This window comes from Hylaeus anthracinus, unplaced genomic scaffold (assembly GCF_026225885.1).
Source record: "Hylaeus anthracinus isolate JK02 unplaced genomic scaffold, UHH_iyHylAnth1.0_haploid 12001, whole genome shotgun sequence".
NCBI classification, from domain to species: domain Eukaryota; kingdom Metazoa; phylum Arthropoda; class Insecta; order Hymenoptera; family Colletidae; genus Hylaeus; species Hylaeus anthracinus.
In genome coordinates this window covers 2,237,447-2,261,410 of record NW_026534348.1, presented here as the reverse complement: position 1 = coordinate 2,261,410, position 23,964 = coordinate 2,237,447, and the positions used below count along the sequence as shown (strand labels likewise).

The following is a 23,964-nucleotide window of genomic DNA, read 5'->3' as shown; positions in this document are numbered from 1 at the left end:
TTCCTTTGTTTTGTTCCAGCGTCTTTTTATCGAAAGGAAATGCCCGGTTGAGTAGCACCTCGATCAAATTTTCTTGCGTCGCATCCGCGAAAATGGCCAATACCTTTTTCGAGTATTCGATATCTTTCCAGCGATTAACGTGATTTGTTAGGGCAAGGACAGGAAACGTACAAAGTCCTTTCAACACTGACAAGATATTTTTCACTCGCGTCGACCGAACCTTTCGAAAATAGAATCGACAATTTGTACCTCGTACTTTGATGGAGACAATTATATTCGGAATTTCAAACGGATCGTTTTGGAATTTATTTTAGTGTTGGTAGTTAGCCATTTATAGATTGAATAAATCGAATGGACTGCGTTGAGAGTAGCTAAAAGCATTCGCCGATGAATTGAATAAAAATGTAAGAAGGGAGCTAAATGGTCGGAGCGAAGTGGCACGAATCAGGAGTCAGTGTTCGTGGGAAATTAAAGCTTTCATTTCGGAAGGAAAGCAGAAGTATCTCGAGAAGGAAGCAATTAAGGAAGAAAATAAGTTCGCGTCTCGGGATTTCACCACTCGTGAAATCCGCTTTAAAAGATAAATTCAAGAATGAAACATCGAGCTCTCAGAGCGCGCCTTGGATAACGATCTCATTTTATTTGGCCCGCACTTTTCGAATTTCGAGAAATTAGATCTTTTCTCTTCGTTCGAACCAACATTATGTAAGAGTATGTAAATTTGCAAATCATATTTAACTACGGTATCAGCTTTCGAGTAAACTTGTATTATCTCTCGATCTAACAACCGTTGTACTACTCTCCCCAACGTTTCGCTCGCCAAAGCGGCTTTCCCGTCTGGCGAAATAAGAAAGAAACGAAACAAGCTCCCGTGAGCTGCGAGAAGTTCCCGCCGTTGGACGGAAAATGGATTGGCCAAAGAGTACGTAAATTGTACGAAATGCGAGAAGTGGCGGGTTCGAGAATCCGAAAAGAGTATTTAAGAAATGAGTCGAGCGATAAGGAGATTAATTACGTTTATCCCGGCCGTGTAAATGACGCGAACGACTAAAAGCCGGTCATACGGGAGAGCAACGCGAATAATGAGAGCTGGTCGCAACGGTGGTTTGGAGATTGGGGAGCTTCGGCACTTAATGAGATTAAACTCGCTCTCGTAGTTGGAAAAAAGGAATCGCGGGAAAGGGAAAGCCGGCGGGTGAACGGGCCGGAAGAAAGAAAAAGAAATCAAAGGCCTCGGCAAAGCCACGCGCCTCCCTTTGCCCGGGCAAAGATCCGCGCGATGCTCCGTCCGAAGTCAACGTTAGTTCCAGAGTCCACGGAAAGCAACCGTTGCAGCTTATGCAACGCTTTGAAGCTTGCCAGCGTTTCCGAGCAATTCGAACATCGCAAAGAGAAAGAGGAAATCGGTTCCACGCTTTTCGCGTCGGTGCGTCCGGTGTAATGCGTTGCTCGCGCGATCGTTCCGGAGCTTCGCTAACGCCATTTACAGTTTCGCGCGTCAAGTTTTTCTCTTGAGAGCGTTCGTGGTAAATTTCATGAAAAGCAGCTGCTTTCGCAAGGAGCTCCAGCTTTCGCGACAGAGGCAACATGGGAAAATTTGCGTCGATTCTCGGAGTTTCTAATACTTTGCGTACCGCGCTCTTCGTTAACAAAACATTTGCCGAACCATGCAGGGATAAAGAACCCTCGTTCTACCCTGAAATGTCACGGTAGTGTTTCCCACCTGTTAAAACGTAAAACGCGACGATGCACTCTTGACGCTCCGAATTCCAACGTAAAGAATGACTGCTGCCGGTAACTTAGTAACGGAGAGACAAAAATTTGGTGAAACACGCCGGATCTCCGATGGAACCGACGTGGAATTACCGGAACGATAGTTCCGATAATCTTCTTCGTGCAAAGAAGAATCGCGACGAATGCGACGAGTAAATATCGTCCAAGATTGCAGACGTAAAGACGACCAGATTCCGTCTGAGAGTGCTCGAGCTCCCGGGTCCGATTCTTTTCGGAAGAAGCTAGTCTCGAGTGCGTGCAATCCCAGCCAGAAGTTAAGGTTAAACAAGAAAGCGAACGCCGGGTCCGCGCTGCACTGGCGAGATTATTGGAAACGTCCCGAGCGGAACGCGTGTTCGCGGCTCGTTAAAAGTTCCCGAGGATCGTTGCTGACCGAGATCGAGAGCGTCGAGAGAAGTTTCCCTGACACCTGAACGGAATCCCTCGTTACAATCGCGACTCCCGGGTCCGATTAAACGCTTGTTAGAGGATTAACGCGTGGTCGTGAGCTCGAACGCTTTTTCATGGAAACCGAATCGATCTTAATTGATTTCCGTTGTCGCCGAGATTCCCGAGTCCAAACTTCGAGGACCGAGCGATTCCGTATTCGAAGGATTTGTAATTTCATGGTACGTCGCGAACCGATTCTAACTTCTCCTCGTTTCTTTCTCGTATTATTCTATTCGGTTTTACACGCTTTCAATCTCGCTTAATTTTCATCGTTCACATTTACTTGCGTCGTGTAATTACTACGAAGTCAAGATGAAAAGCAGCCCCAAGCTGTACCTCGTCTTTGTACAAATTAACCCTTCTCGTACAGAATGTACGCACTCTGTGCAGACATGCGCAACAAAGACGTTTAATAATAATAATAATTTTCCGCTTGTATAAAAGAAATTTCGTTACAAAGGAAATCGTTATTGCCTTGCAAAACTCTTGGAGAGATAAAACAATTTTCCTGCTCGGAAACTTACCCTTCTTTAAGACGTAGATGCAGGGATGGTCGAAGAGGAAGTTCTGGAAACTGTTGCAATCCGGATCAACATGCGGCTCTCTGCAGAGGCACGTGGGTCGGAAGAAGGGGAAAGCTTGCAGAGTGCGCAGAGCCGCTTGACACTTTGTCACTGTCACCGTCGAACAAGCCACTGGAACAGTTAAATTATTATTAAGTGGAGTTGCGCCCATTACCGACGACAAATACGCCTTCTTGGCGGGGTCTACGCGAGAATAAATTTCGTCAACTTCGGGGATTAAGCGCGCGATGTTAGTCGGAGGAATAAGACGACGCGCGTCTAAAGAGGAAACTTGGAAAACGTGAACGACGATATCGAAAATACAAGTACGCGATTCGCGGTTGATACCAACGCTTTCAGCGAACCGCGAAGAGCTGCGACGCGAAAGTCACGAATATCTAATTATAGAATTAATACGCCATTCGAAATGGAATGCGAAACATTTGTATCGCGGACGAGATATTCGCTGTTAAGTCGTTCCCTTCTACGTTTTCGCGAGGATTACATTTCATGCGCAATAATTGCTGGAAGGCGCGTCGACGTACGCCAGTAATGCCTACCTGTAAAGACCGCAAAATCCCATCGAGAATTTCGGTGTTACGAGAGCCGGGAGGCTCGACAGTGAGATTATCGTGCAAGAATGGAATGCTCGCGTTACACCGCAGGGAGCAATGAGAAGTCCTACAGTTGGGAAACCGGTCATAACACTCGAGGTGCCACGATCGTTTCGGCAACAACCACCGAAGCTTCTGTAAGCGTACGTGACTTCCACGCGCGACCGTACCGATTCGACTGACCGTTGACGCGAACCCGATACCAACGGGCTTTACGTTTCAACGAATTTTCCGCGAATGGTGGGGACGAAAGGTCCTTATCGCGAAGCACGTCATCTATTGTATAATACAGAAGGCCGTTCTATGTCGATGACGTGTTTCTGTTTTGGAATTCGCGATGTTTACATCTACCGTGATTCCGAGAAATAAATGGTAGAGGGGAAAAATCCATACCGTATACCGGGATGGACTGAAATTTTCTATCGAATAATTGTTTGCATCGTGTTTGCATCGCGTATTTCCATTACGTGTTTCTGATTATCAGAGTGACGCGTTACTCTCCAGGTTCTCAAACGCTTCTACGAAAATGAACTTCTCCCCAACGTGTCTGAAACTCGCCTGACCATGACTTACGATGGACCGTTACCAAGTCCAGAACTCGATCGATCCGAATGGTCTGCCTTCTGGAACACCGGGTTACAACTTTTCCGGAAGCCGATGGAGAGACGGCAAACGAAGAGTCAGTGCTCTATCTTAAATTAAACATTAACTTCTGCCTGCCAGAGTGTTTTACTTTTCGCTTTGTAACTCGTGCTCGTTCGGGCGATCTTTTCTCTTTCTTCCTTTCACCACCGTCGTTCGCGTCGTTCTCTCCCGTGTCAGCCGGCACTCTTTATTTCCTCGTCGACGGAATCTCGTTGAAATTAGGTCGCGACGAAGCCGACGCCGCGGCGGTTAACGTAGTTTCCATTGGTCCGCGAGAGTTTCGACCGTCGTCCAGCGTTCGGAAAAATTACGCGAACAGAAATGGAAAAGATATCGTTGCCATCTTTGGAAACAATGTTTAACGAGCTTCTCGCGACGAAGAACCGAACCCTCGTCGACGAACGAACTTCTTTCCTGTTCCCTGTAACGGACACGTTCGTTGCCGAAGGGAACTGCGATTATCGGATGACAGAGTCGCGCTAATACGGTGTTACCAGGAAAGTCGGGTGAAAACTTGGGTCGTCATTTTTCGATCCGACATTCGACGGCGACGACGACATCTGGATTCATTACTTATACCGCTGCCGCTGCTGCTCTCGGTTATTACGAAACTTACGGTGTCTTGGAATAGTAATTAAGGCGCCCCCTCGTTCCCATTCTTTCCCCCGAACGACGCTGTACTAATTAATCTACGTACAGGAGAATCTCGAAAAAAGAGAGAGAGAGAGAGAGAGAGAGAGAGAGAGAGAGAGAGAGAGAGAGTGTTGAAACTGCTTTAACGAGGAAATATTTTAACTCTTGAAACAGTCGCACGAGTAATTTCTACAGCTAGTCTCGGCCGATCGTTGTTCCCTCCGTTCTCATACAAAAATCATAACTCTGACCGTAATTGAAACGAATAAATTTCGCGCGTACACGTTTGTAAAATTGTCGCCGACCTGGGAGCGTCTCGTCGATCTTGGCGAGAACTTCCATCGAGATTGAAAACCTTCGAGAAGCTCGGTGACGATCCGGCTAACTTGATATTTTCCTCCGGACTTTGATATTTAAATCCGACAATTTGGTACCACTTTAGAGTAATCGTACCGGGTGTCTCTTCGCCCTGTAATTCTTCAAGAGACGAGCATCGCTGAAAACGAACAAAAAGTTCACCTCCGGGGTAGTTTCGCCGAGGATAATACGATCCTGGTAAAGAATGCCGCTCCGATAAAAGGAAAATCGAACCGAGCGCTCGACACGAAACCGACGCAATTTAACAGCAGTAAAACGATACCGGGACCGACGACGATAAAACACCGAGCGAATCAACCGTGCCAAAATAAAGCGACTCGAACGAATACGTAAAAACAGTATAATTAAAAGATTAATCGGTCGCCTCGACGAAGAGAGGACGGAAAGCGTCGAGTAAAATTCGCGATGCGTTATTTCGCAGGGATGAATCGATACGAGCGGAGGAGGATCCTTTATTCGACAGACCGTTACAATACACGGTGTTGCACAAAACCCAGGATCTAACGGCTGCAGTTGCAGCTGCAGCACCGCTGATACCGACCAGTCTCTCCCGTTTAATGGTTTCGTACCGCGCCTATGCACCGTGCACCACGAGCTCACATGGCCACTGGTAGATAGCGACTTTGGAGAACGACGGAGGACCCTGGAGAAAGCGGGAGAGAGAATACGCTAGGAGATCAGAGCATACGTATGTTTGTACAATCGTGCGGTAGCCATCTGCATTCTGCGAGTTGGACCTCCGACCACTGTTCGAAACACCCGCGTGTGTTTCCATAGGATGCACAGGTGATGCCCTGGCCACCACGCAGAGAATTCACCTCCACGCGACGACCCCTTGTTTCTCCTTTCGTCGACTACCCCAGGAAAACTGTCCAGTCCACTGTTTATCCACACTCTCTCTACCATCTCTCGATTCGAGTGTTTATCATTCGATTATCATCAGCGAATCAACGAATCAAAATTCTTACACCGATAGTTCGATCTTATTTGTCGATTGAACGTTCGCCCCTGTATCATTAGTCTCGCTAAATGAATGTTCTTTTACCTCTGGGGTAACGACGGTGTTGCAAGAACCCCGCGATGTTTTACAATTTTTACAACCGCGGAGGGAATCATCGCCCGCAGAAAGAATTTTAGCTGAAAGTTTCATTAGAACAGTCGCATTATTTCGGGAGTAACAACTCTGATTCCCGTGGAAATACGCTCTGGTTTTTGCAACGGATAACGATCCAATTATATCGAAATCACGCCAGGTAACTTTTCAGAAAGATTCGCCTCTGAATAGCGAAACATTCTTCGGCGAGGGGCAGCGATAAATAAGGACGCGATAACGCTTCGTATTCGATTCGATGTTCGATATTTGTTAAGCGCGTAAATACGAACCGCGTTCTCACCTACCTTCGACGCAGTTGCGTATCGCTTGCGAGATTCCAAATTTCTCGATCTTTTTTCTGAATGAAACATAAAGGACACGCGAGGAATTACCAAGAATCGTTTGATTACGCATTTATGAATTTCAATTTCTATCGGGCCATAGTGTGACACGGTCTGTTTTCCTGGCAGGCGACGAGTCCTGTTTTGTTCCGTGTAGTGCTTCAATTATCAGGATATGTACCGCGAACCGCGATGAACAGTTGGTGTGCCGATAAAAAGCACAACCGATCGTGGCCAGAGACCCGATACAACCGCGAGTTATAATTCATCGATGGCGAACAAAAGAAGCGATTCGAAAAACGAAAAGGTGAAAAATGTGTACGTATACCAACGGATAACTCGCACTCTCGGCGCGAATCTGAAGGGACGCAGACGCGCTTTCTCTCTTTTCCTCCTTTGTTCGCTCTTTTTTTTTTCTTTCTATCCGTTCTGCTCCGACACACGTTCGCTCGGGAACACACGCGGACAGGTGCACGGGGTTGCTGCATACAACCGTACAATTTTCTCTTGTACGGTGTCTGTCTTTCTCCCTCCGAAGCCATTGTACTCGAGAACTGTGCGCGGCGCTTTGCCGTAACAACGTACATTGTATTTTCGAACAATAGGATCCTTCTGCCGCCCCCGTCACCCTTTTCACCCTCTTTGCCACCTTATCGGTCCTTTTTTCCGCGGCAAGACCACACTTTCCGCGCTTATTAATGGCAACGAGCAGCCGCCGCGCTTCGATTCGCGATCGCGTTATATTCGCGGCGCAATCCCCCTCTGAGTTATTGCTCCATTTCCCTCCGATAAGTTTCCGAGATGTTTATTATTCGCGAATTAATGGCGATCGAGTCTGTTTTTCCCCTCGAATTACATTCCACCGGAATTCTGAATGAACCGATACGCTTCCGCCGCTTCCGTCCCCCTTTTTGTTCGAATCGATGAATCGTTGTGCCGTTGATCTTGTTATTTGCTTCTTTCCCAGCCGTGCTCGAGCGAACGTTTATTTTCAAACGATGGAACCGTAATCGCATAGAATCGTAGCGAATCTCTCCCGAATCGCGCGCAAGTATCTCCGGCGCTTCGTCCGGAGGAACGATTAAAAAGTTACGGACCGTGAAAATATAAAAGCGACGGAAGAGAAATGCCCGCGATGTTTCACGGCGATGAAACTTGGAAACTCCCTTCCTTCTTCGAATTTCATCTGGATCGAGTATCACGAATCCAGCGCTTAAAAGTAATGCTTCTCATTCTCTGTGAAGTTCGGTCGAGAAAATAATTAACCGTTTCATTTCGACGAAACTTGCCGGGAAATACGAAAGGAGCTCTCGGCTCGAACAAGCAAATCAATTCGAAGAATAAAACTAAACAAGCCGACCGGTGAGCCTGTTCTCCGCTCTTTCAACCAATCGAATCGAGACTTGACCTTTACGCTAAAATTTTCCAAGCATCTCCGGCCGAGTAAGGGGTACTCGATTCTCGACGCGACGAGCATTCCTTTATGTATCCGGTTAGCTACTGGTTTCGCTGAAAACGGTAGGTACACGATAGAAGCGTATAACGGATGGTATCTACGTCGATACGCTGACAAGAATAATTCAAAACGCCTGGATTTCTTTTTCGGATGATTACAGGTCTCGGGAATTCGATCGGTTACGAAATCGTTATCCAGCCAGTCTGTCGCGTGCGGCGTGTCTTCCACCCCCGTCCCAGACTCGATTGCACGCAGCCACCACGTGCTACGATATCGCCGCATTCGTTCGCAAAGTGATTTTCGTCCGTGCGCATAATAACCAACGACGGGAGAGTTTCCCCCTACGAACGGGGTAGAGCCGGCGTTCGAGGGTTTAACGGAAGGATGGTTTGTCTACCGGTTGCCATAACAAGGGACGAAGGGCTGCGCGCTCGTATATTCCGGATCATTTTACCGTATAAACGTTTAAGCAGCAAATTGATTGCACCTACGGCTCATGCTAAACCCAATAAATGTAATCGTGCTCACCGATTATATCGTAGCGAAATCGTGTGCGATCGCGCGCGTAATCGAGCACGTAAATTTCTACGCGAAGCCGAACGATTAAACAGCGCTGATTCGCCGTACTCGAAGTAAATACTTTTTCAAGTATCCCCGTTGTCGGAACGGTTTTACGGTAAAAACGCGGCACGGTAAACGTTTGCTCGTGCGTATACTTGGCGAAATGAAAAGATCCCGACTCCGGCAAATGGTAACCACCCCTGCTAATTCTTTCGAGCATCTGCCTTACAGTTTTTCCATCTTGGGAGTTTCACAAAACCATTTTCACGAATCCACTCGGCACGCAACCCGTCGACTCGAGAGTTACATCAGGGTAGAAATTCCTCGTCGCTCGACAAATGGTTCTGTGCTTACTCCGTTGAGCGGTTGAAAAACTAGCCCGCTCGTTCGACGTTTAGCAAGAAAGTTTCCTGAAAAGGATGGTGCGAGCTACAGATAAAACGCGTCGATACATCGGGAATGGTTTTCGATAACAAAGTTCTAGACGCATCTCGCGCACTTGGCGTGTCTTAATATCCATGAAATGTACATGTATGTAATGAGATAATCTGGACGGTAACGTAGTTACGTTTACACATGAAACTTTCGCGTTAAAGCGCCGGCTAACGGCACTTTCGGTGCAACGTGCGCCACGCCTTTTTCCTTAAGTTTTTCTTGCAAATTGAACGATCGTTGGAACGTTGTGAAAAAGACCCTCGAGGTAGAAGCTGTGATAGCAACTAAATGAAAATGGTTTCTTCGCGACTCGAGCGGTACCTCATAAAATGATGCGGAGTCTCGTTGAAAATGTACCCGCTGGAAATTTCGGTCCGCGTTCAAAACAACTCGATGTTTTCAAGCTCCTTAGGATCGAGGATTATTTAATAATAATCGAGACGATCCAATCCTCGATCCGATCTCGTTCTACCCGAGAGTTTTCGTGTAATTTCTACGCGTTTCGCGGATTCGTGACGCTGTTGTATCTCGGCCAAAGTGTAAATGGAATTTGCACGAAAAGGCGCAAACGTTTCTAAATTGAAAATTTATACGGAATTCTTTCCCTACCAATTGCCGTTTCCATACCCCTGGGAAAATTACAACCCAGGCTCCCGTTGCGAAACTTGAAACTAAAGTTAACGAGGCACGCTTCCACGTGTGTAACGGAGTCCGGCTGTTAATCAAAGAAATTCCTTGAAAAGGAACGCGGTTTCATCCTACCGACCGTTTTGCTTCGTTTCGCTTCGACTTTTTCGAGATCGATTTATGGCTGTTGTCCTATCATATTCGTTCACCTACGATCGATCGGCCGTAAAAATTGAAAATTAGGGAGCCCTCCCTCGAAGGATTGCCAGGATTATTTCTCTTTCGATTGATTAATTCGGCTCGGAGTTACGTAGCAAGTAAATTCGTTCATACCTTCCGGCGTAATCGATAATTTAGCTCGAGCTCGAACGATCAATCATCCGCTCGGCCAACTGTTGACCAAATGAAAGCGTTATTTCAAATGACACGAGAAGTCCCCGTGCGGGCTCGGTTTAACCTTTAACCAGACCGTCGAATACGGGACAGGAAACATAAACCTCGGCTTGTGCAGTCGCGCGTGCCGCGATTTGTACGCGGTATTTACCGGAGTTATAAATAACCCGACGATTTGGCGTTCCGTTAATTATGACAATCATTTGGACTTGCCAATTGTCCGAGTAATCAAGGCTCCGCTGAACCGATGGCGTAACGTTGCGAACACCGGCGAAACAATTTTCCCTCGCTATGGAACGCAGAGAATAACAAACAATGCGGGGAATCATTTCGATACGAGTCGCGTCGCTTCGATCGAAAGAACATTTTCGCTAAAATAGACCGTATACTTTGCCCCGATCGTAGCCATTCGACTATATACGAACCAAAGAAATCACTCGTTTGCCGAGGAGGAGTAAGTTGCAGCTAGTAAATCCGCTGGAATCGATCGTTATGGCCGGCGTGTGTACACTTGCGCGCCACTACAGCTAAGCCCGAAAGCGAGGGGATTAGTATACAGCGATAAATCAGAATTAATTTGAACGTCGACGCTATCCCTTTTAACGGTGAGTTTTACTTGGCCGACGAGGCGAGGAATCAAAAAGGGAACGAAAGGCGAACAGAGGAGAAGCGGATGCAAGGGCGACGTGACGTAGCCGAGGAAGCGAGAGAAGGGGCGGTGAGCGAAGTCGAGGGAGATTTATAAATCCAAATAAACGTTTGGAACCTCTTCTGCCTTGCAGATTTCAAACGATCGCGATTCCAAAGCGAATTCGAGTATCCCCTTCTCCTCGGTTAATATTCCCTTCCACCGTTATTCATTGCTCCGACGTATGATTCAGCAGCGACGCAGAGGATCATAAGGGTCCTTTAACGTCAACTTGACATTTGAATTTTAAAGTGAATCGGATCTTTCTATCCTAGCGTGGCCAGCGGATTATTTTGTACCTGCTTGGCCGAAAGCGAACGCCCGGTCCAACCGAAAATAGAAGCACGATCGATACGGCCAATTAATTTGCCATTAGACCGATTAATAATTTACGAGCGTGTGTTCCGCCGTCTAGTAAATATTTGATAACCACCGGGTTCACCAGAAAAATGTACGCGACTCTCGGATCGACCCTTGGAAAGCTAAGTCTCGCGAATAAGGACACTTCGACTCTCGGTTGGACTAACGACGATAGTCTGTGTCGTAACGAGTCCTACCGTGAAACAAAGCTCGGTTCGTGAGAGTGCATCACTTTTTTCCCAATCAGTTTACCAATTATTCCAAACGAGTCTTACTAATTCGTTTCATTCGATTACATATTCCCATCGATTCCAGACAATCGATGAATAATTCATACGGTCGGCGAGTACGCAGGGGATCCACTATAATTACGTCGCATTATCGTGATCAACTCGACCCCCGCTCTCTCGTAAACTCTAATATGTGAAATCTCGAAGCCTGGATACCTACTGTCTTCCAAAGACGACTCGATGCGTACCCTGGCGCTCAAAGTTTGGAGCAGACGATCATTTTAAAGCTCGAACGATGCTCCAAAGTTTTTAGCGACGATGTACAAGTAGAAAATGAAAACGTAGAAAGAGATCTTTTAAAAACACGTTTGATTTTTCCAAGTTCCCGTCTGCTACGTTTAGCAGCGATTATCGCCGATGTTTAGCGAGCACGCTGCTCGAAAAGAAGTAAAGACAGTCGGAAGCTACGAGATCTAAACGATCGTCCTGGGTATTCCGACTAAAGTGCTCTGCGAGTCGGTGGCTGCTAGAGAGGGTGGTCGTTATTTATGGGGAGTAAGTAGTACCAACCCCAAAGTGCCATCAAAGCCTTTTAATAAGGGAGTCTTCTCGTTCCATATCCTCCGGCCGACGCGTTATTACTTCGGATACCTGCATACTTGGACCGCCTCCGTCTGGCTCCCTCTCCAACCCTCGACGGTTGCCTTTTCCCCCCGAGATCACCGGATACACACGGACGAGACTCGCGTACCTCGCGAATAGACGATTCGAAAAGAGTCCTGCGAACGAAACGAGCAGTTCATATTCACGTTCGAGGCTTTAGAAGTGTCCGTGCACATGGACCGAAGCGTCCCGAAGGTATGCGAAATCCCAAACCCACTTGGAATCCACCCCCGGTTTACCACGCATCCTCTTTCGACCGATTCGCTGGACAACCCCTCCAGCAGGCCGGCTGTCAGTCGCACAACCTCGGGAAACTCCAAAGGCACGTTCGCGAAATTTCACTTCAGACAGGAAAATGGAAACTGAATCCTTCCTGTCGTCCCAAATGGCCGAATGCGCCAGCGAAAGCAATGCTCGCTAGCCGATTTGTCACCGGCCTTTCCGAGTACGATAACGCGATAACGAGGCTGACTTTCCTCGTTTTCATTGTCGGCCGCCGAGAGGGATTTTTAGCTTCGCGCGTTAATCCGCCGGCTCTCGTAATTCCATTTAAACGCCGTATTTTACCGAAAACCGTGGCTACGCTTCGGAGCGCCTGTCTCTTGTCCGAGTCAATTTTTCATTGGAACCATGGGTGTCGAAATACAGTTCGATCCTCGAAGAAACATGGATCCCGAACGCTTCGGAGAACTCGAAATACCTACTACGTCTCTCATCCCGGACAACATGACATCCGTTTCTAAAATTCAGCGAAATTTGACAGAAAATTTCCAATCGCTAGCTGAGCGCGAGACGACGACGATTCGATTGCGCTTTATTTTCAAAAGGTGAACGCCACGGAACGGAATCCTATTGGGAAACGGAGTTCTTCGAGCGAAGCGGATTAGCGAGACCCGAAAATGGACCAACGGGATATCCACGAGATATAATGATTTCACGATACGTATCACGTTCGAAGAAATATTGAATTTAAAAATTCGTTGAATCTGGAATTATTTCCGCGCGACGCGACGCAACGCGATACGCTGCATCGCTCGGTAACGAATCGTTATTTTTGGATGAAATAAAAGCGCTTAATAATCAACGGGAACGTAACGACGAAGCGATCTCGCAAATTAAAATAGCACGAAACGTGGGTAAACTGGATGTAAAAGGAACGATGTAAAATAGCTTGTAAATGGATAAACAATGATTCGTGTGCGACGATCGTTTCGCGACAATTACTCGAGCGTTATTATAAATATTCGATCGGCGAGCTCGGATTATTTAGGACGGATCGCCTGTTAACGTCAGATAAACGTTAAAGAACAGTTTACGAAATAGCTGCGCGCTATCTCGAGAGATTTTCCGCTACCCAATGATCGTTTCCATCGATAAAGCTCGGATGAAATGGGCGTTTGCCGCGGCCGACAATGTTCGTCTTATGGGGTACTACCGCGCGAAATAAGGGTCGCGGATCAGATTATGCCACCTACAACGGTTGTTCGGAGGATGTTAACGATCTAGAAAACCGCCAGTATCCGATGTTTCCGTTCGCGTTATCGAGGCTGTTCCGCCCGCGTCGATAACAAATCGTCGATTTCGTGTCTGGAGCCCACGGTAGATCGAAAAAATCGACGAACGCGGATATGCATCCATGGCGCTCGAAGCTGCATTTTCGAAGAAAAGCTTTCCAGTCTAAGGGACACCGGTGACACGGTCGGAAATGCGTCGAGTATATCGTCGGCTTCCGGTTGACCTGCCTCCGCGCGTTCCATAGCCGAAATTTTGGCTGGTGCGGACTGCGAACCGGAAGCCTCGCCGGTCGATATCTCGATTCACGTTCCGGCGGTCGCACTGTTTATGGACGGATGATTATGAGCTCGTTGAACGTCCATCGGCGAATCCGACGAACAAACGTGCGCCAACAGTATAAACGTTGCAATATCGCGTCTGGGAATCGTAATTTTAGCGTAATTTACAATAATTGCTCGGGATTTGCTCGCGCGTGTACAAAAACTGGCTGAATGCCTTCGGATCTCTGTGCGGATCGGCTTTGCGCGTATAAACGATAATTTTGTAATTACGCGAAAACACAAATTTATCGAATAAAGAGATCGAAAGGTTCGCTCGAAAAAGGTGAAAGTAGACACCGGTTCCCTTTCACTCGAATTTCCCATGGGGTGCTCCGAAAATGATCAGACTCCTGGAATCCTCAGGTTGAAGAATTTACGCGATCCGCCTTGCGATACGATTTCCGCAGTCGATGCGTTTTCTTCTTTCTTATCCGCGCGATCTTTTCGCCTTTAAATCTCGAAATTACACGGTACGAAACCCGCGTGGACTTCCCTCTCGTTGTCGATGAAATCGACGAACCAGAAATTTCTCTGCTAAGTGTATTATTAACAACCGCTTTCTCTGTAGCCGTTGCCATCACGCCTGGTAACGCGATAATCCGATAGCAAAGGGAGACCTATTACCAAATTTATAATCGGTTACACGATCCTGGTGGCACGTCCGAATCGCCGATGGTTAATATTCCTATTGTCGCGTAATATTCCTCAACCACGCGTTAGAAATGATTGTAATTTTGCTAACAGAGCGGGTACGTTGCGTGGGAGAATTGTGTATTAAAAATCGGCTCGAACCCGACGTTTCCCGGCTTCTAAGGTTCCTTTAAAAAGGCCTGCGAAGAGACGGAATCTGTCCTAAGGAAAAAAAACCAAACGTACATCTCTTGGCGACGAACGAAACGAGCTTCGTAACCTCGCTGCACCTTTAAATCGTTTACTTCGACCACTTTCCCAGCGATACTCACCGTATTCGTGATAGTTGTGGTTTATCGAACAGCTAACCACCGATTGATCCTCCGCGCGGGATTAAATTGAAACTCAACGACGTCTGTCCCATCGAAACCTTTGAAACGCGACACAACGAGCATTCGAAGCTTGAAAAAACTTTCATCGATGTTTTCCGCGGAAACGTAGAGACTCGGACTCGGAAATACTCTCGACGCTTTCAAATTGTTCGAGATTATTTCTCGCGTAGAAACTTCGTTCCGCGAGAGACAAAGCAATATCGACGTCGAGGGCAAAGTTTACAAGAAAAATAGTAGTTCCTAATTTAAAGGTTTGACCAGCGCGGAAGGATGTGCGAGATAGTTCGACGCGAATTTTCGTCGTTTCCTCGAGGTGCGTCGGCTGTATCGAGTCGATTGTTCATTTTGCCGCGATTTCTTTATCGTCTGCTTTTGGCCACGAGAAAACGTACTAATTAATTCGCCGAACTACCATCCGGAAAATAAACCGTTTTTCTCGGCAAACGCTACGCCGCGATCGCGCGCACGATACCTCTTAACGTTACTTTTTTTATTTACAATAACGACCTTGCTTCTAACGATGTGGATTTTTCGACAGTCGCGTCGCGCGGATCGGAATTTCGCGGCACCGAATCGCGCTTGAATAATAAATCTCAATGCAATGCTCAATTTTTCCTGCAAACGGTACATCAATTTCAACGAATACACCAACGGTCGCAAGTGTCGAAAAAGTGTCAAAACGCGCGCAATATTTTTTAATAACGCGCTATCAACGATGAGAATTTCTCAGGATAATGCGGTTATGTTTCACAAAGCATTCTCTTCTCTCGGTGCACGACTACGCTTGAACCGCGATAATATCAGGCTCCCAAACTTCGTTTAATCGGGAAATTAAATACGAATTGATCTCATTTATCCCGATTCGCGCACGAGAGAGCACGTATTAACGGTCTCCCCTCGATTTTACTTTCACCGAACTGGACTAACTCGATTCGAGATCTTCTCCTTTCGCTTGTCTCAACGCCGGAATCGAGTCGCGGCTATATTTGCGCCGTGATTTTCGTTCATTAAATTGAAATTTAATTCTGTGTCGCGCGTGAACACCGGTAACGCAGTTATTTAACTCACAACCGACGTGGCCGCGCAAAACACCGAGCTTGTAAAAAGCGTTTCGTAAAGGGGAACACTTGATTGAGCGCGGGTATAAAATTCAGAAAGTTTGAAATTGAATCCGGTAGCAGACAGATCTAATTACTCGTTCGGCGATACGCGCGCTAGCGGTTCGTTCAAGAATCGCACAATTGCTCGACGGAGTCGGAGCATCGCTGATATAATACGACACTCGAAAGGCACTCCGAATATTAGTATCGGATTACTCAAGACTCATCCGAGATTTCCTTCGGATTATATTGATTCCCGATATCGTTATCGGTTCTCGATACGCCAAGTCAGGAAACATTCCGCGGGATGACCATCTGCTTTTGGCTCGTAACAAGATCATCTCGAGAGGCAGCGACAATTAATCGAATCAAAAAAGTATTTCCAGCAAAGCCGTTCGTTGTTTTCCGCGCTAATAACGAAAGATTATTAGCACGGAGAAGAAGGAACAACGAGAGGCAGCTTGACCCGCCTTCAGACCACCCGCAACACAGAGTGTTCCACTTTCATCGACCCGAGAGAATATCGCGAAATTCATTAGCGCCGTTGAGAAATGTATCGAAAAGGAAAGGCTCCCGATGACGACGTTAATCGCAGAATATCGCCAAAGAGATCCATCGATCGAACAAAAAATATTCCTCAATCATCGGTGTGGGTGAAAGGGCCTTAGGCTTATCAGCGCGGGTTTCAGAATAATTTACAATTTACGTCCTAGCCGACCGTTGCAGCGCGTAACGCGATTTCCATCGCTACGCGGATGCAACGGGAAGAAGGAAAAAAAGAATCCACGGGAAAAGAAACGCGACTAGGCGAAGAGCAGGCGAAGAAGAAGTGCGAAAAAACGAGGTCGTCGACCGTGTCCCTGGTCGGCCTCGTTTTTCCGCTTCTCGTTACGTGGAGGAAGGGAAAGCAGCCTCTGCTCGACGCCCTTCGCCCTTCGACTTTGCGAACCCATGGCCCGAACCAATCGTTCCCTCGAGAGCAATTATTTAAAACAAGAAAAATACGCGAGAGTGTTGGTGAATTTTTGAGGTGGAATCGAGTCGGAGAAAACTGGTTCGGTGCTCGAACGAAACATCCGGAATTTCGAGCTTTGCATCTTCGCACTTCTGGCGAATATGCAGTTGTAGTCGTTGAAATTGCATCACTTCAAATACACCGATATCTCTAGTATGATTTTAACGCGAGCGGTAACAACGGCGTTTATCATCCAGCATCAAGGATTTGATTTACGTTGAATAAATGAAAGCATAGATTCGATTGCTTACCCAATTCTGGACCGCAGACCCTTGGTAGAATTTCTAAAATGGCGCTGCAAGACGGGTCCTCGAAGCACAATTGACGCGCGTAAAGACAGTTCAGTATCGCAACTGGTACTTTGATGTCGGATCCTGAAAGCAGAAACATTGCACCGTTAGATATAGAACAGAGGTAAAGAAAGTTCACGGGAAGAGGGAACTTTTGATCGCGATCAGCTACGTTGCCATTCGAAATTATTCATTTACAATTCATTTACAGTTACAACCGGTGAAGAACGACTCGATAACAGAAGGAAAAACGAGATAGGAAAGATAAAAAAACGAAGAATGGAAGAGACGGAAAGACAGCGAGAACTCGAACGGATTTTTACGAGCCACTCGCGAAATGGAAGTCGATAAAGGAACAACAGCACCTTCGGTAATTAATTACGAAACGTTCGCTACCATTCGGAACAGACGTAAAAAAATTAACTATCTCGCACATTTATATATAAAGATCGCACTCATCGCAGTCGTCCGCGTAACTGTTCGCGATGCTCTCGGAAGATAGACGGATCTCCATCGAATCGTAAATCGATTTCGAGCCGTTTAATAACTGAGCGCTGTTCTTTCGAGCCGCTCCGCGTAAGGACTCTCACTTCCGACCTTCGTTTTTACGATTCTGCGACCATATTTTCATCGGCTGATCTCTTTCCGATACTGTACTCGAGATATTCCGCGATTATCCGTCCTCGGCGAAGCGAGAAGTCTAACTTTCGTGAGTAGCGAAAGGCTAACAAAATATAACAAATGCTCTTCGACGCGCACGTTGTTTTTATACAGGAAATCTAACCGTCCTTCGTCTCCGAGAACCCAACTATCCGAGCATATTCCGAGAAACGTTACGAACGATAACAACCAACATTCTTATCGTTTGTAGTCGCGAAACGAAGAGTAACGTAGGCCACGGGACACCAAAAGAAACTTTCCAACCGCGAAATATTTCATGCGTGCGAGCAAACATGAATGTTTAACAGCTCGTGTGAGTGCATCGTGGAAGTTTGCAACGTTCCACGATGGAACCGTTCGCTTTTTGTCGCAGATGTAAATTTATTTCGTGTAGCAGCTACAACGGAACGAAACGAAACGACGTCAGGTCCACGAGCACCGCGAGGAAACAGAACATTTCCGTCGCAACTTCGTTTCCCTTATTTCAATTAGGTTAAACTCAGAAATGACACTGCGATCGAGATCGCGGAATAATATTTGCATTTCGCTTTGTTAGCCGTGAAAATGGTAAACCTTCCTCCATCTCGCTTCGTTCGATCATTATTCTTCATTTTCCGCGCAACCTTTTTCATTGGACGTTTTCGCGTTTCCCGTGGTTTTATAATCCGACGTTATTTTAAGTGGATGAAGCAAAATCCCGTTCCATTTCGCGTGTCCCGGCAGATTCATGTCAAACGAAGCCACGAGTAAAGTAAGCTTGTTGAAAGTTGAGTAATGCATGTAACCCCTTAAGATTCAGAACTTGGTCGCTCGAAACGCAAAGCGTATTTCCTCTTCCACGCGGAAGGATCCGCGCGATTCTGTTGCCGGCGTGGCGCGAATATCCCACAAAAGGTTATCGTAACGAGAATATTTGTATCGAACGCGGAGTTTCTTATTCCCCAGCGTGTCGCCGATTTATAGTCGCGCGATAAAGCACGAGTGTGCAGCGTACAATCGTGTCGCGTATTGAGCCATTCCGACAGCGGTAACTAGCAGAGATATGAGGCACGTATGTATGTAATACGTAAGCGGGAACTACACCGTTACAATAATAACGCGACTTACGCGACCGTCCGTGAAACTGCGATTAATCGCGATTTACCCCTGGCGATGAGTGACTGCAGCACGAAACGCAAATATACGTAAACAAACGCATAAATAATATTCTACGGTGGCTCGATAAAGTTCGCGGGCTAAAGGTGGTCGATCGAGGCGTCGAATCCTAAACAATTTTAATCGAGGAGAACGCGGTGGCGTAAGCGATGTCGAGTACGGGAGAATCTCCCGCGAGAAATCGCGAGGATAAAAAAGGGAAATAATTCGATGCGACCGATACCGAGCGAGCACACTCTAATCCATACGAAGCCGGAGTATTCGTCGTAAAAGCGTCTGGCAGCAGGGTCGAGCGTTTTATTTCCGCGAGGAAACGAGCACGCGAGCGTCGGGTCGTGGAAAACGATAAAGCATCGCCACGGATACAGCCATAATCCAGTTCACCGGCATATTGACGGACACACTTGGGCGGTAATGCGTTACGAGTGTGGTAACGCCAAATAGCCTGGCGCGTAGTGTGTAATCGTGCGACGCATTATGATTCACGATCGCACGCGACCACGATAAAGTTTGGATGTGCGGCCACGCGAGTACGCGCTTTCCGCGCGTCAGCTGTCGGCGTGTCGCGTTTCCACTGCGGAAAATCGTTGCGTGTAGATTTTCGCGGCTAAACGAAAACGTTGTCCGAGAATTGTCCCGTATTGGCGCGAATGTTGCACGATCTATAAATCGTTATCTACAAATCGAGAAGAATCTTCCGATACGATCTGCCTCGGCGAACGTTGTCAACGAAACATATTCGTTCAACGCGCGAATCAATGCAGCTCCAAACATTCGGTCGGTCCACCGCATGCCAAGGGACTTTTCATTGCCAATGGTCGACGAACGATCGAGCTGCTTTCCCGACGAAGAAAAGGAAAAGAGAACGATGCGAAATCTTATTTACTTCGACGTCACGGTCGTTCGTCTCTCCGGAAGAGATCACGAGAAGGCAGTAGGGTGGACGGAGGAAGTTTGGTTCTACCGCGAAGATCTTTACGTGTCTTGACCATAGAAGTGGTACAATGGTCTCTGCCAAACAACCGGTCGTAACTTGGGACGAGATAAAGGATATCTCTCCGCCTCCTTCCAGTCGCGGCCGTCTTTTTTCCACCTCCTGGTGCTTCGTTCTTCGACCGAGTATTGCCGAAACGTGCTCAGAAACTGGTACCATCGACAGGACGCCGCGCGCCGCGCCGATTACCCTTGGACTCCCTGTGTTTTACGAGCTGTTTTCTTCTACCTCGTTTCGACGACGACCACTCGTAATCGCGCGCAAGATTTGCCTCGACTTACAATTTCGGCGCCAAAACGAAGAACCGAATCATCGCAGTCAATTTGCGAGTCTTCAAACGGACAATGCTCGCCCATTCGTACAAGCAATAGTTGGTGACTCTCTGCCGCAGGCTGTTCTAAATTCAAACGCGAGAACATTCGTTCCCGGACTACGATGTCCGCGCTCGAACGTTCCCTCGCTCTTTGAGAATTCTTGCGCGCGATCGTCGCCCTTGCCCGCGGCACTGAAACAAAGAGGCTCAGAAAATTCGATTTGATTCACAAAGTTCCCGGACATGGTAGTTTAAAATTTCATCCCAAGACCATGGAGGCAGAGTTGCCCGTAGCCCGGAGCCAGTGTAACGTCGCGACTCGGGCTGTTTCTTCCACCGAGGCGCAGGGGTCGCGAAGCGGTCGTCGCGTTTCTTCCTAAACCGACGAGTGGAAGTCGCGGAACGAAATCGAGACAGCCGACAATCGTGATAAATTTTCACCGACTTTTATCGCGAAGACCTCGAGATCGGGCGTACCTCAACGTCCAGGAGTCGGACACTTTGTCGACAGTCGAACAAGTTTCACGGTCTTCGAGTCGATAACGGTCCTGAACAAAGGTAAGGAAAAGCAGCGTAACGCGGTTGCAAAATTACACAAGATTTCGTTGCGTTTCAAAGCAACGAAAGAGGTCGTGAAACGTGCTATGGCCACCGGGACTTGCGTACCTCTTGCGTACCTCTTGCGTCGAGAGTCGCCGAATTAGAGGGTAACGCGTTTAAAGGGGAGATAAACTTTGTACGGGGCCGAGAGCAGTTTCGCCAAAGAGATTACGAAAATTCTGTTCGCCGCACGAGCACAATTAGGTAGCGGAGGAGCATGCATTCCCGCCAGGGAACTGCGGATTTTTTGCGTCTTTTATCGCGCTTCCTTCGCGTACTCTCAACGGTGCATCAGAGTACATACCGTACATATGTCACTGGGCGAGTGCATAATGCAGGCATTGTGCGCAGTTGCTGGTTATTGCATGAAACGGGTAATATTTACCAGCGAACCGTAAAGTGCGCGACTTTTTATCACGCCTCTGTCCCAGCCGCTTCGACGGCTCGTGTAACTGCTGAACAGACGCTGCGCGGCGCGTGCTGCACTTGACGCTCGAGTAACTTCAATTTTCATAATTGAAGAAACAATCGGATGCGAGCAAAAGTGACACGCGCCCCAGGCCGCTATATTACGAGGATATTCAAGACAACGTTTAACTGCCCTGACGCTAACGTTTTTCAGTTTTTCCGAGGATCAACTGTATCGAAGAAAGTGTCCGGATCCAACCGATGCCACGAGTCGAGCACAATGGCCGCATTGTACGGCTTCCAAGGGAAGATATGGAGTTCGCTTCGAAGAATACACCATCCGCGCGAATTCGAGTCGAATCGCGAACCCGTAACAGTTTGAAAATTCTCTTCCGTTTTCGCACGGCCTCGAGCTATTGGATTCCGTGTACGTTGCTTTACAGCCCGTCTTTCGCGACGGTGGAAAAGAATCGACGAAAAAAAACGGATCGAAAAGAAAACGGAACCGCGAAGAAAAGAGGGTTTCGGTCATCAGCTGGAATACCTGTCGACGTGTTTTCCATGCGCTGCTCGTACACTCGAACGAACGCGATCGTGCCGAGTGCTTTCAATCCTGAATGGGACAAAGAGTTGTTCGGATTCTGGAAGTGCATCCTATGAAATCGCGAACGCTCCGAAAAAGTACGGTTCTCTCGATCGTTTAGTTTAACCTGATTTCTCGAAAGCTAATAAAATATATTTTACGATTGTACATTTCGGAAACGTTATGGTTCCATCTGGAATAGCACAAATGGCGCCTTGGACCTCGGCGAAACGCATTTCGTCCGCTCGTTGTCCCAGGAAACAGAGAAAGATTAAGGTCTTCCGTGTTCCGAGCGGACGTCGAATCAACATGCAAAGATTCCGGGTTCGCGATGGTATTATTATTCGCTGGAATTACATTGATTTACGCTCGTTATTCGTCATCGTCGTAGTCGCTAATAAACTCGAGCGTGTCGCGATAGGTCAAACGACGCGCTCGCGGTTAGATCATTTCGCCTGGAGGTCTCGATCGTCGTCGAAAACCAGAAGAGTGTCGTCGTTGGAAATGTTACGCGACGCGTGTAACAACGCACGAATCTGTTCATCGATTCGCTTGTACGCGAAATTGCGAGTAATTGATAAGCTTGCGAACACGTATCGCGTAGCAATGAAAAACACCGATACGGTATTTGCTCCTCGTTGGTCTTACCAATCGAAATGACGTTTCGATGGATGACCGATCGCTGGCACGTAATACAATCAGGCTTGAAACGTAGATAACCAATCCGCGCACGTTCGAATTAATTCGGAAGGGGGGAAGTGGGAATCGCGATACCGTGCAAGCGACACGCTTTTATTTCCCCGAATAAAATAATATTTTGACGGGCGAATTTGTATAAGCCGAAACAGTGAAATTTACCGGCCCGGCTAGAAATCGCGTCTGTAACTGAAATTAATTTCACCGGTCACGCTTTACGCGCTTTGGTTGATTTACAGGCGCACGGATCGAACGCGTAGCCCCTTCCGTGTCGTGTCGCGATAATGCCGGATTAATTTCTCGCCACGTTTCGAACGGCCCAGCTGGAATAAAATTCTTTAACCATTCACGATCGATACCATTCTATTTTGCAAGGTTTCGACAGTGTTCGGGATGCGTTCGATCGCTGCCGGCATCCACGTCGCGCAATCCTTTTATGGTTCTGCTCGTGAGTGTCATTTGTGGTCGGATTCTTTACCGTGGGCGCACATTTGTTGCTCCCGGCGAAACTTTTCTCGTCTTCCAACTGAAAGCGTTTTCTGATAATCCGATACTCGGGAAACGCAATTTTCTTTCCGTCTCCTCTTCCTTCCGTGCTTTGTTTCCTTTTCCCCGAATCGCGACCCGCCGATCGGACTACGTATTCTTTCGCCTAACGTTAACAATTGCAACTCGGTGACGGAAGGCAAACTCGTAAAGCGACCAGGTATCATTGCACCGAAGCAAACCGTCGTTCTTATCGGGATTATTGCTACAGCCATTGCTCCTCTTTGTGTCGCCATTGTTAAAGATAACCTTGCACATTGCTCCATCGTAATTGTTTAAACGGCTATTCTGGTTACGGTTAAGTAGATGGAAGTGTACGGGATAATGTAGATTGTAACGCGACTGGTGACACACAACGCAGATATTACCGTGTAAGGCCAACGTATTACGCGATAATTAGTTTCGCAACTAGAACAGCGCACCGGTAGCGAAATCTACGATTTCATCGTTACAATTTAATCGTCGCGGTAATGCCAAAACGTCTTTATCGCGTCAGAGTTGTCTGATGCACGAGTACAATACGAGTGCAATCCGACGACCAGGAGTATGTAAAATCTGGCGTACCGAAGCGGAGATAATCATGTAATTATCGTGCAACAACGTAGTGCGATTACCCAAGTACTGTTATTACGGTAGAACCTCGATTATTGCAACCCCGTTTATTCCGCGAGAGCTTGTAGACGCCATGCAACGGTGGACGAAATGGTCGTTGAACAATATGTAAAATGGAGGGTAATACCGGAGATATATACCGTGTAGAACTTCCGCTAGTTGCATACCTTAATTATCGCAAGACTTTTAGTCCTGATTTCCAGTCGATGATCCGACGCCGAGGTAATAAAAG

The 23,964-nt window shown here is 47.3% G+C and overlaps 1 protein-coding gene across 3 annotated transcripts in view; it reads right to left on the bottom strand.

The window, feature by feature from the left end:
• The window catches only part of LOC128890863 (uncharacterized), a 193,471-nt gene that overhangs the window by 105,369 nt on the left and 64,138 nt on the right, over positions 1-23,964 (bottom strand). For all 3 annotated transcript variants that reach the window (XM_054149795.1, XM_054149796.1, XM_054149797.1), the window contains exons 2-3: positions 17,127-17,249; positions 2,748-2,918 (exon numbers count right to left, since the gene is read on the bottom strand). In XM_054149795.1, the coding sequence (XP_054005770.1) occupies positions 2,748-2,918; positions 17,127-17,249 (294 nt within the window). The remainder of the gene's footprint in view (positions 1-2,747; positions 2,919-17,126; positions 17,250-23,964) is intronic.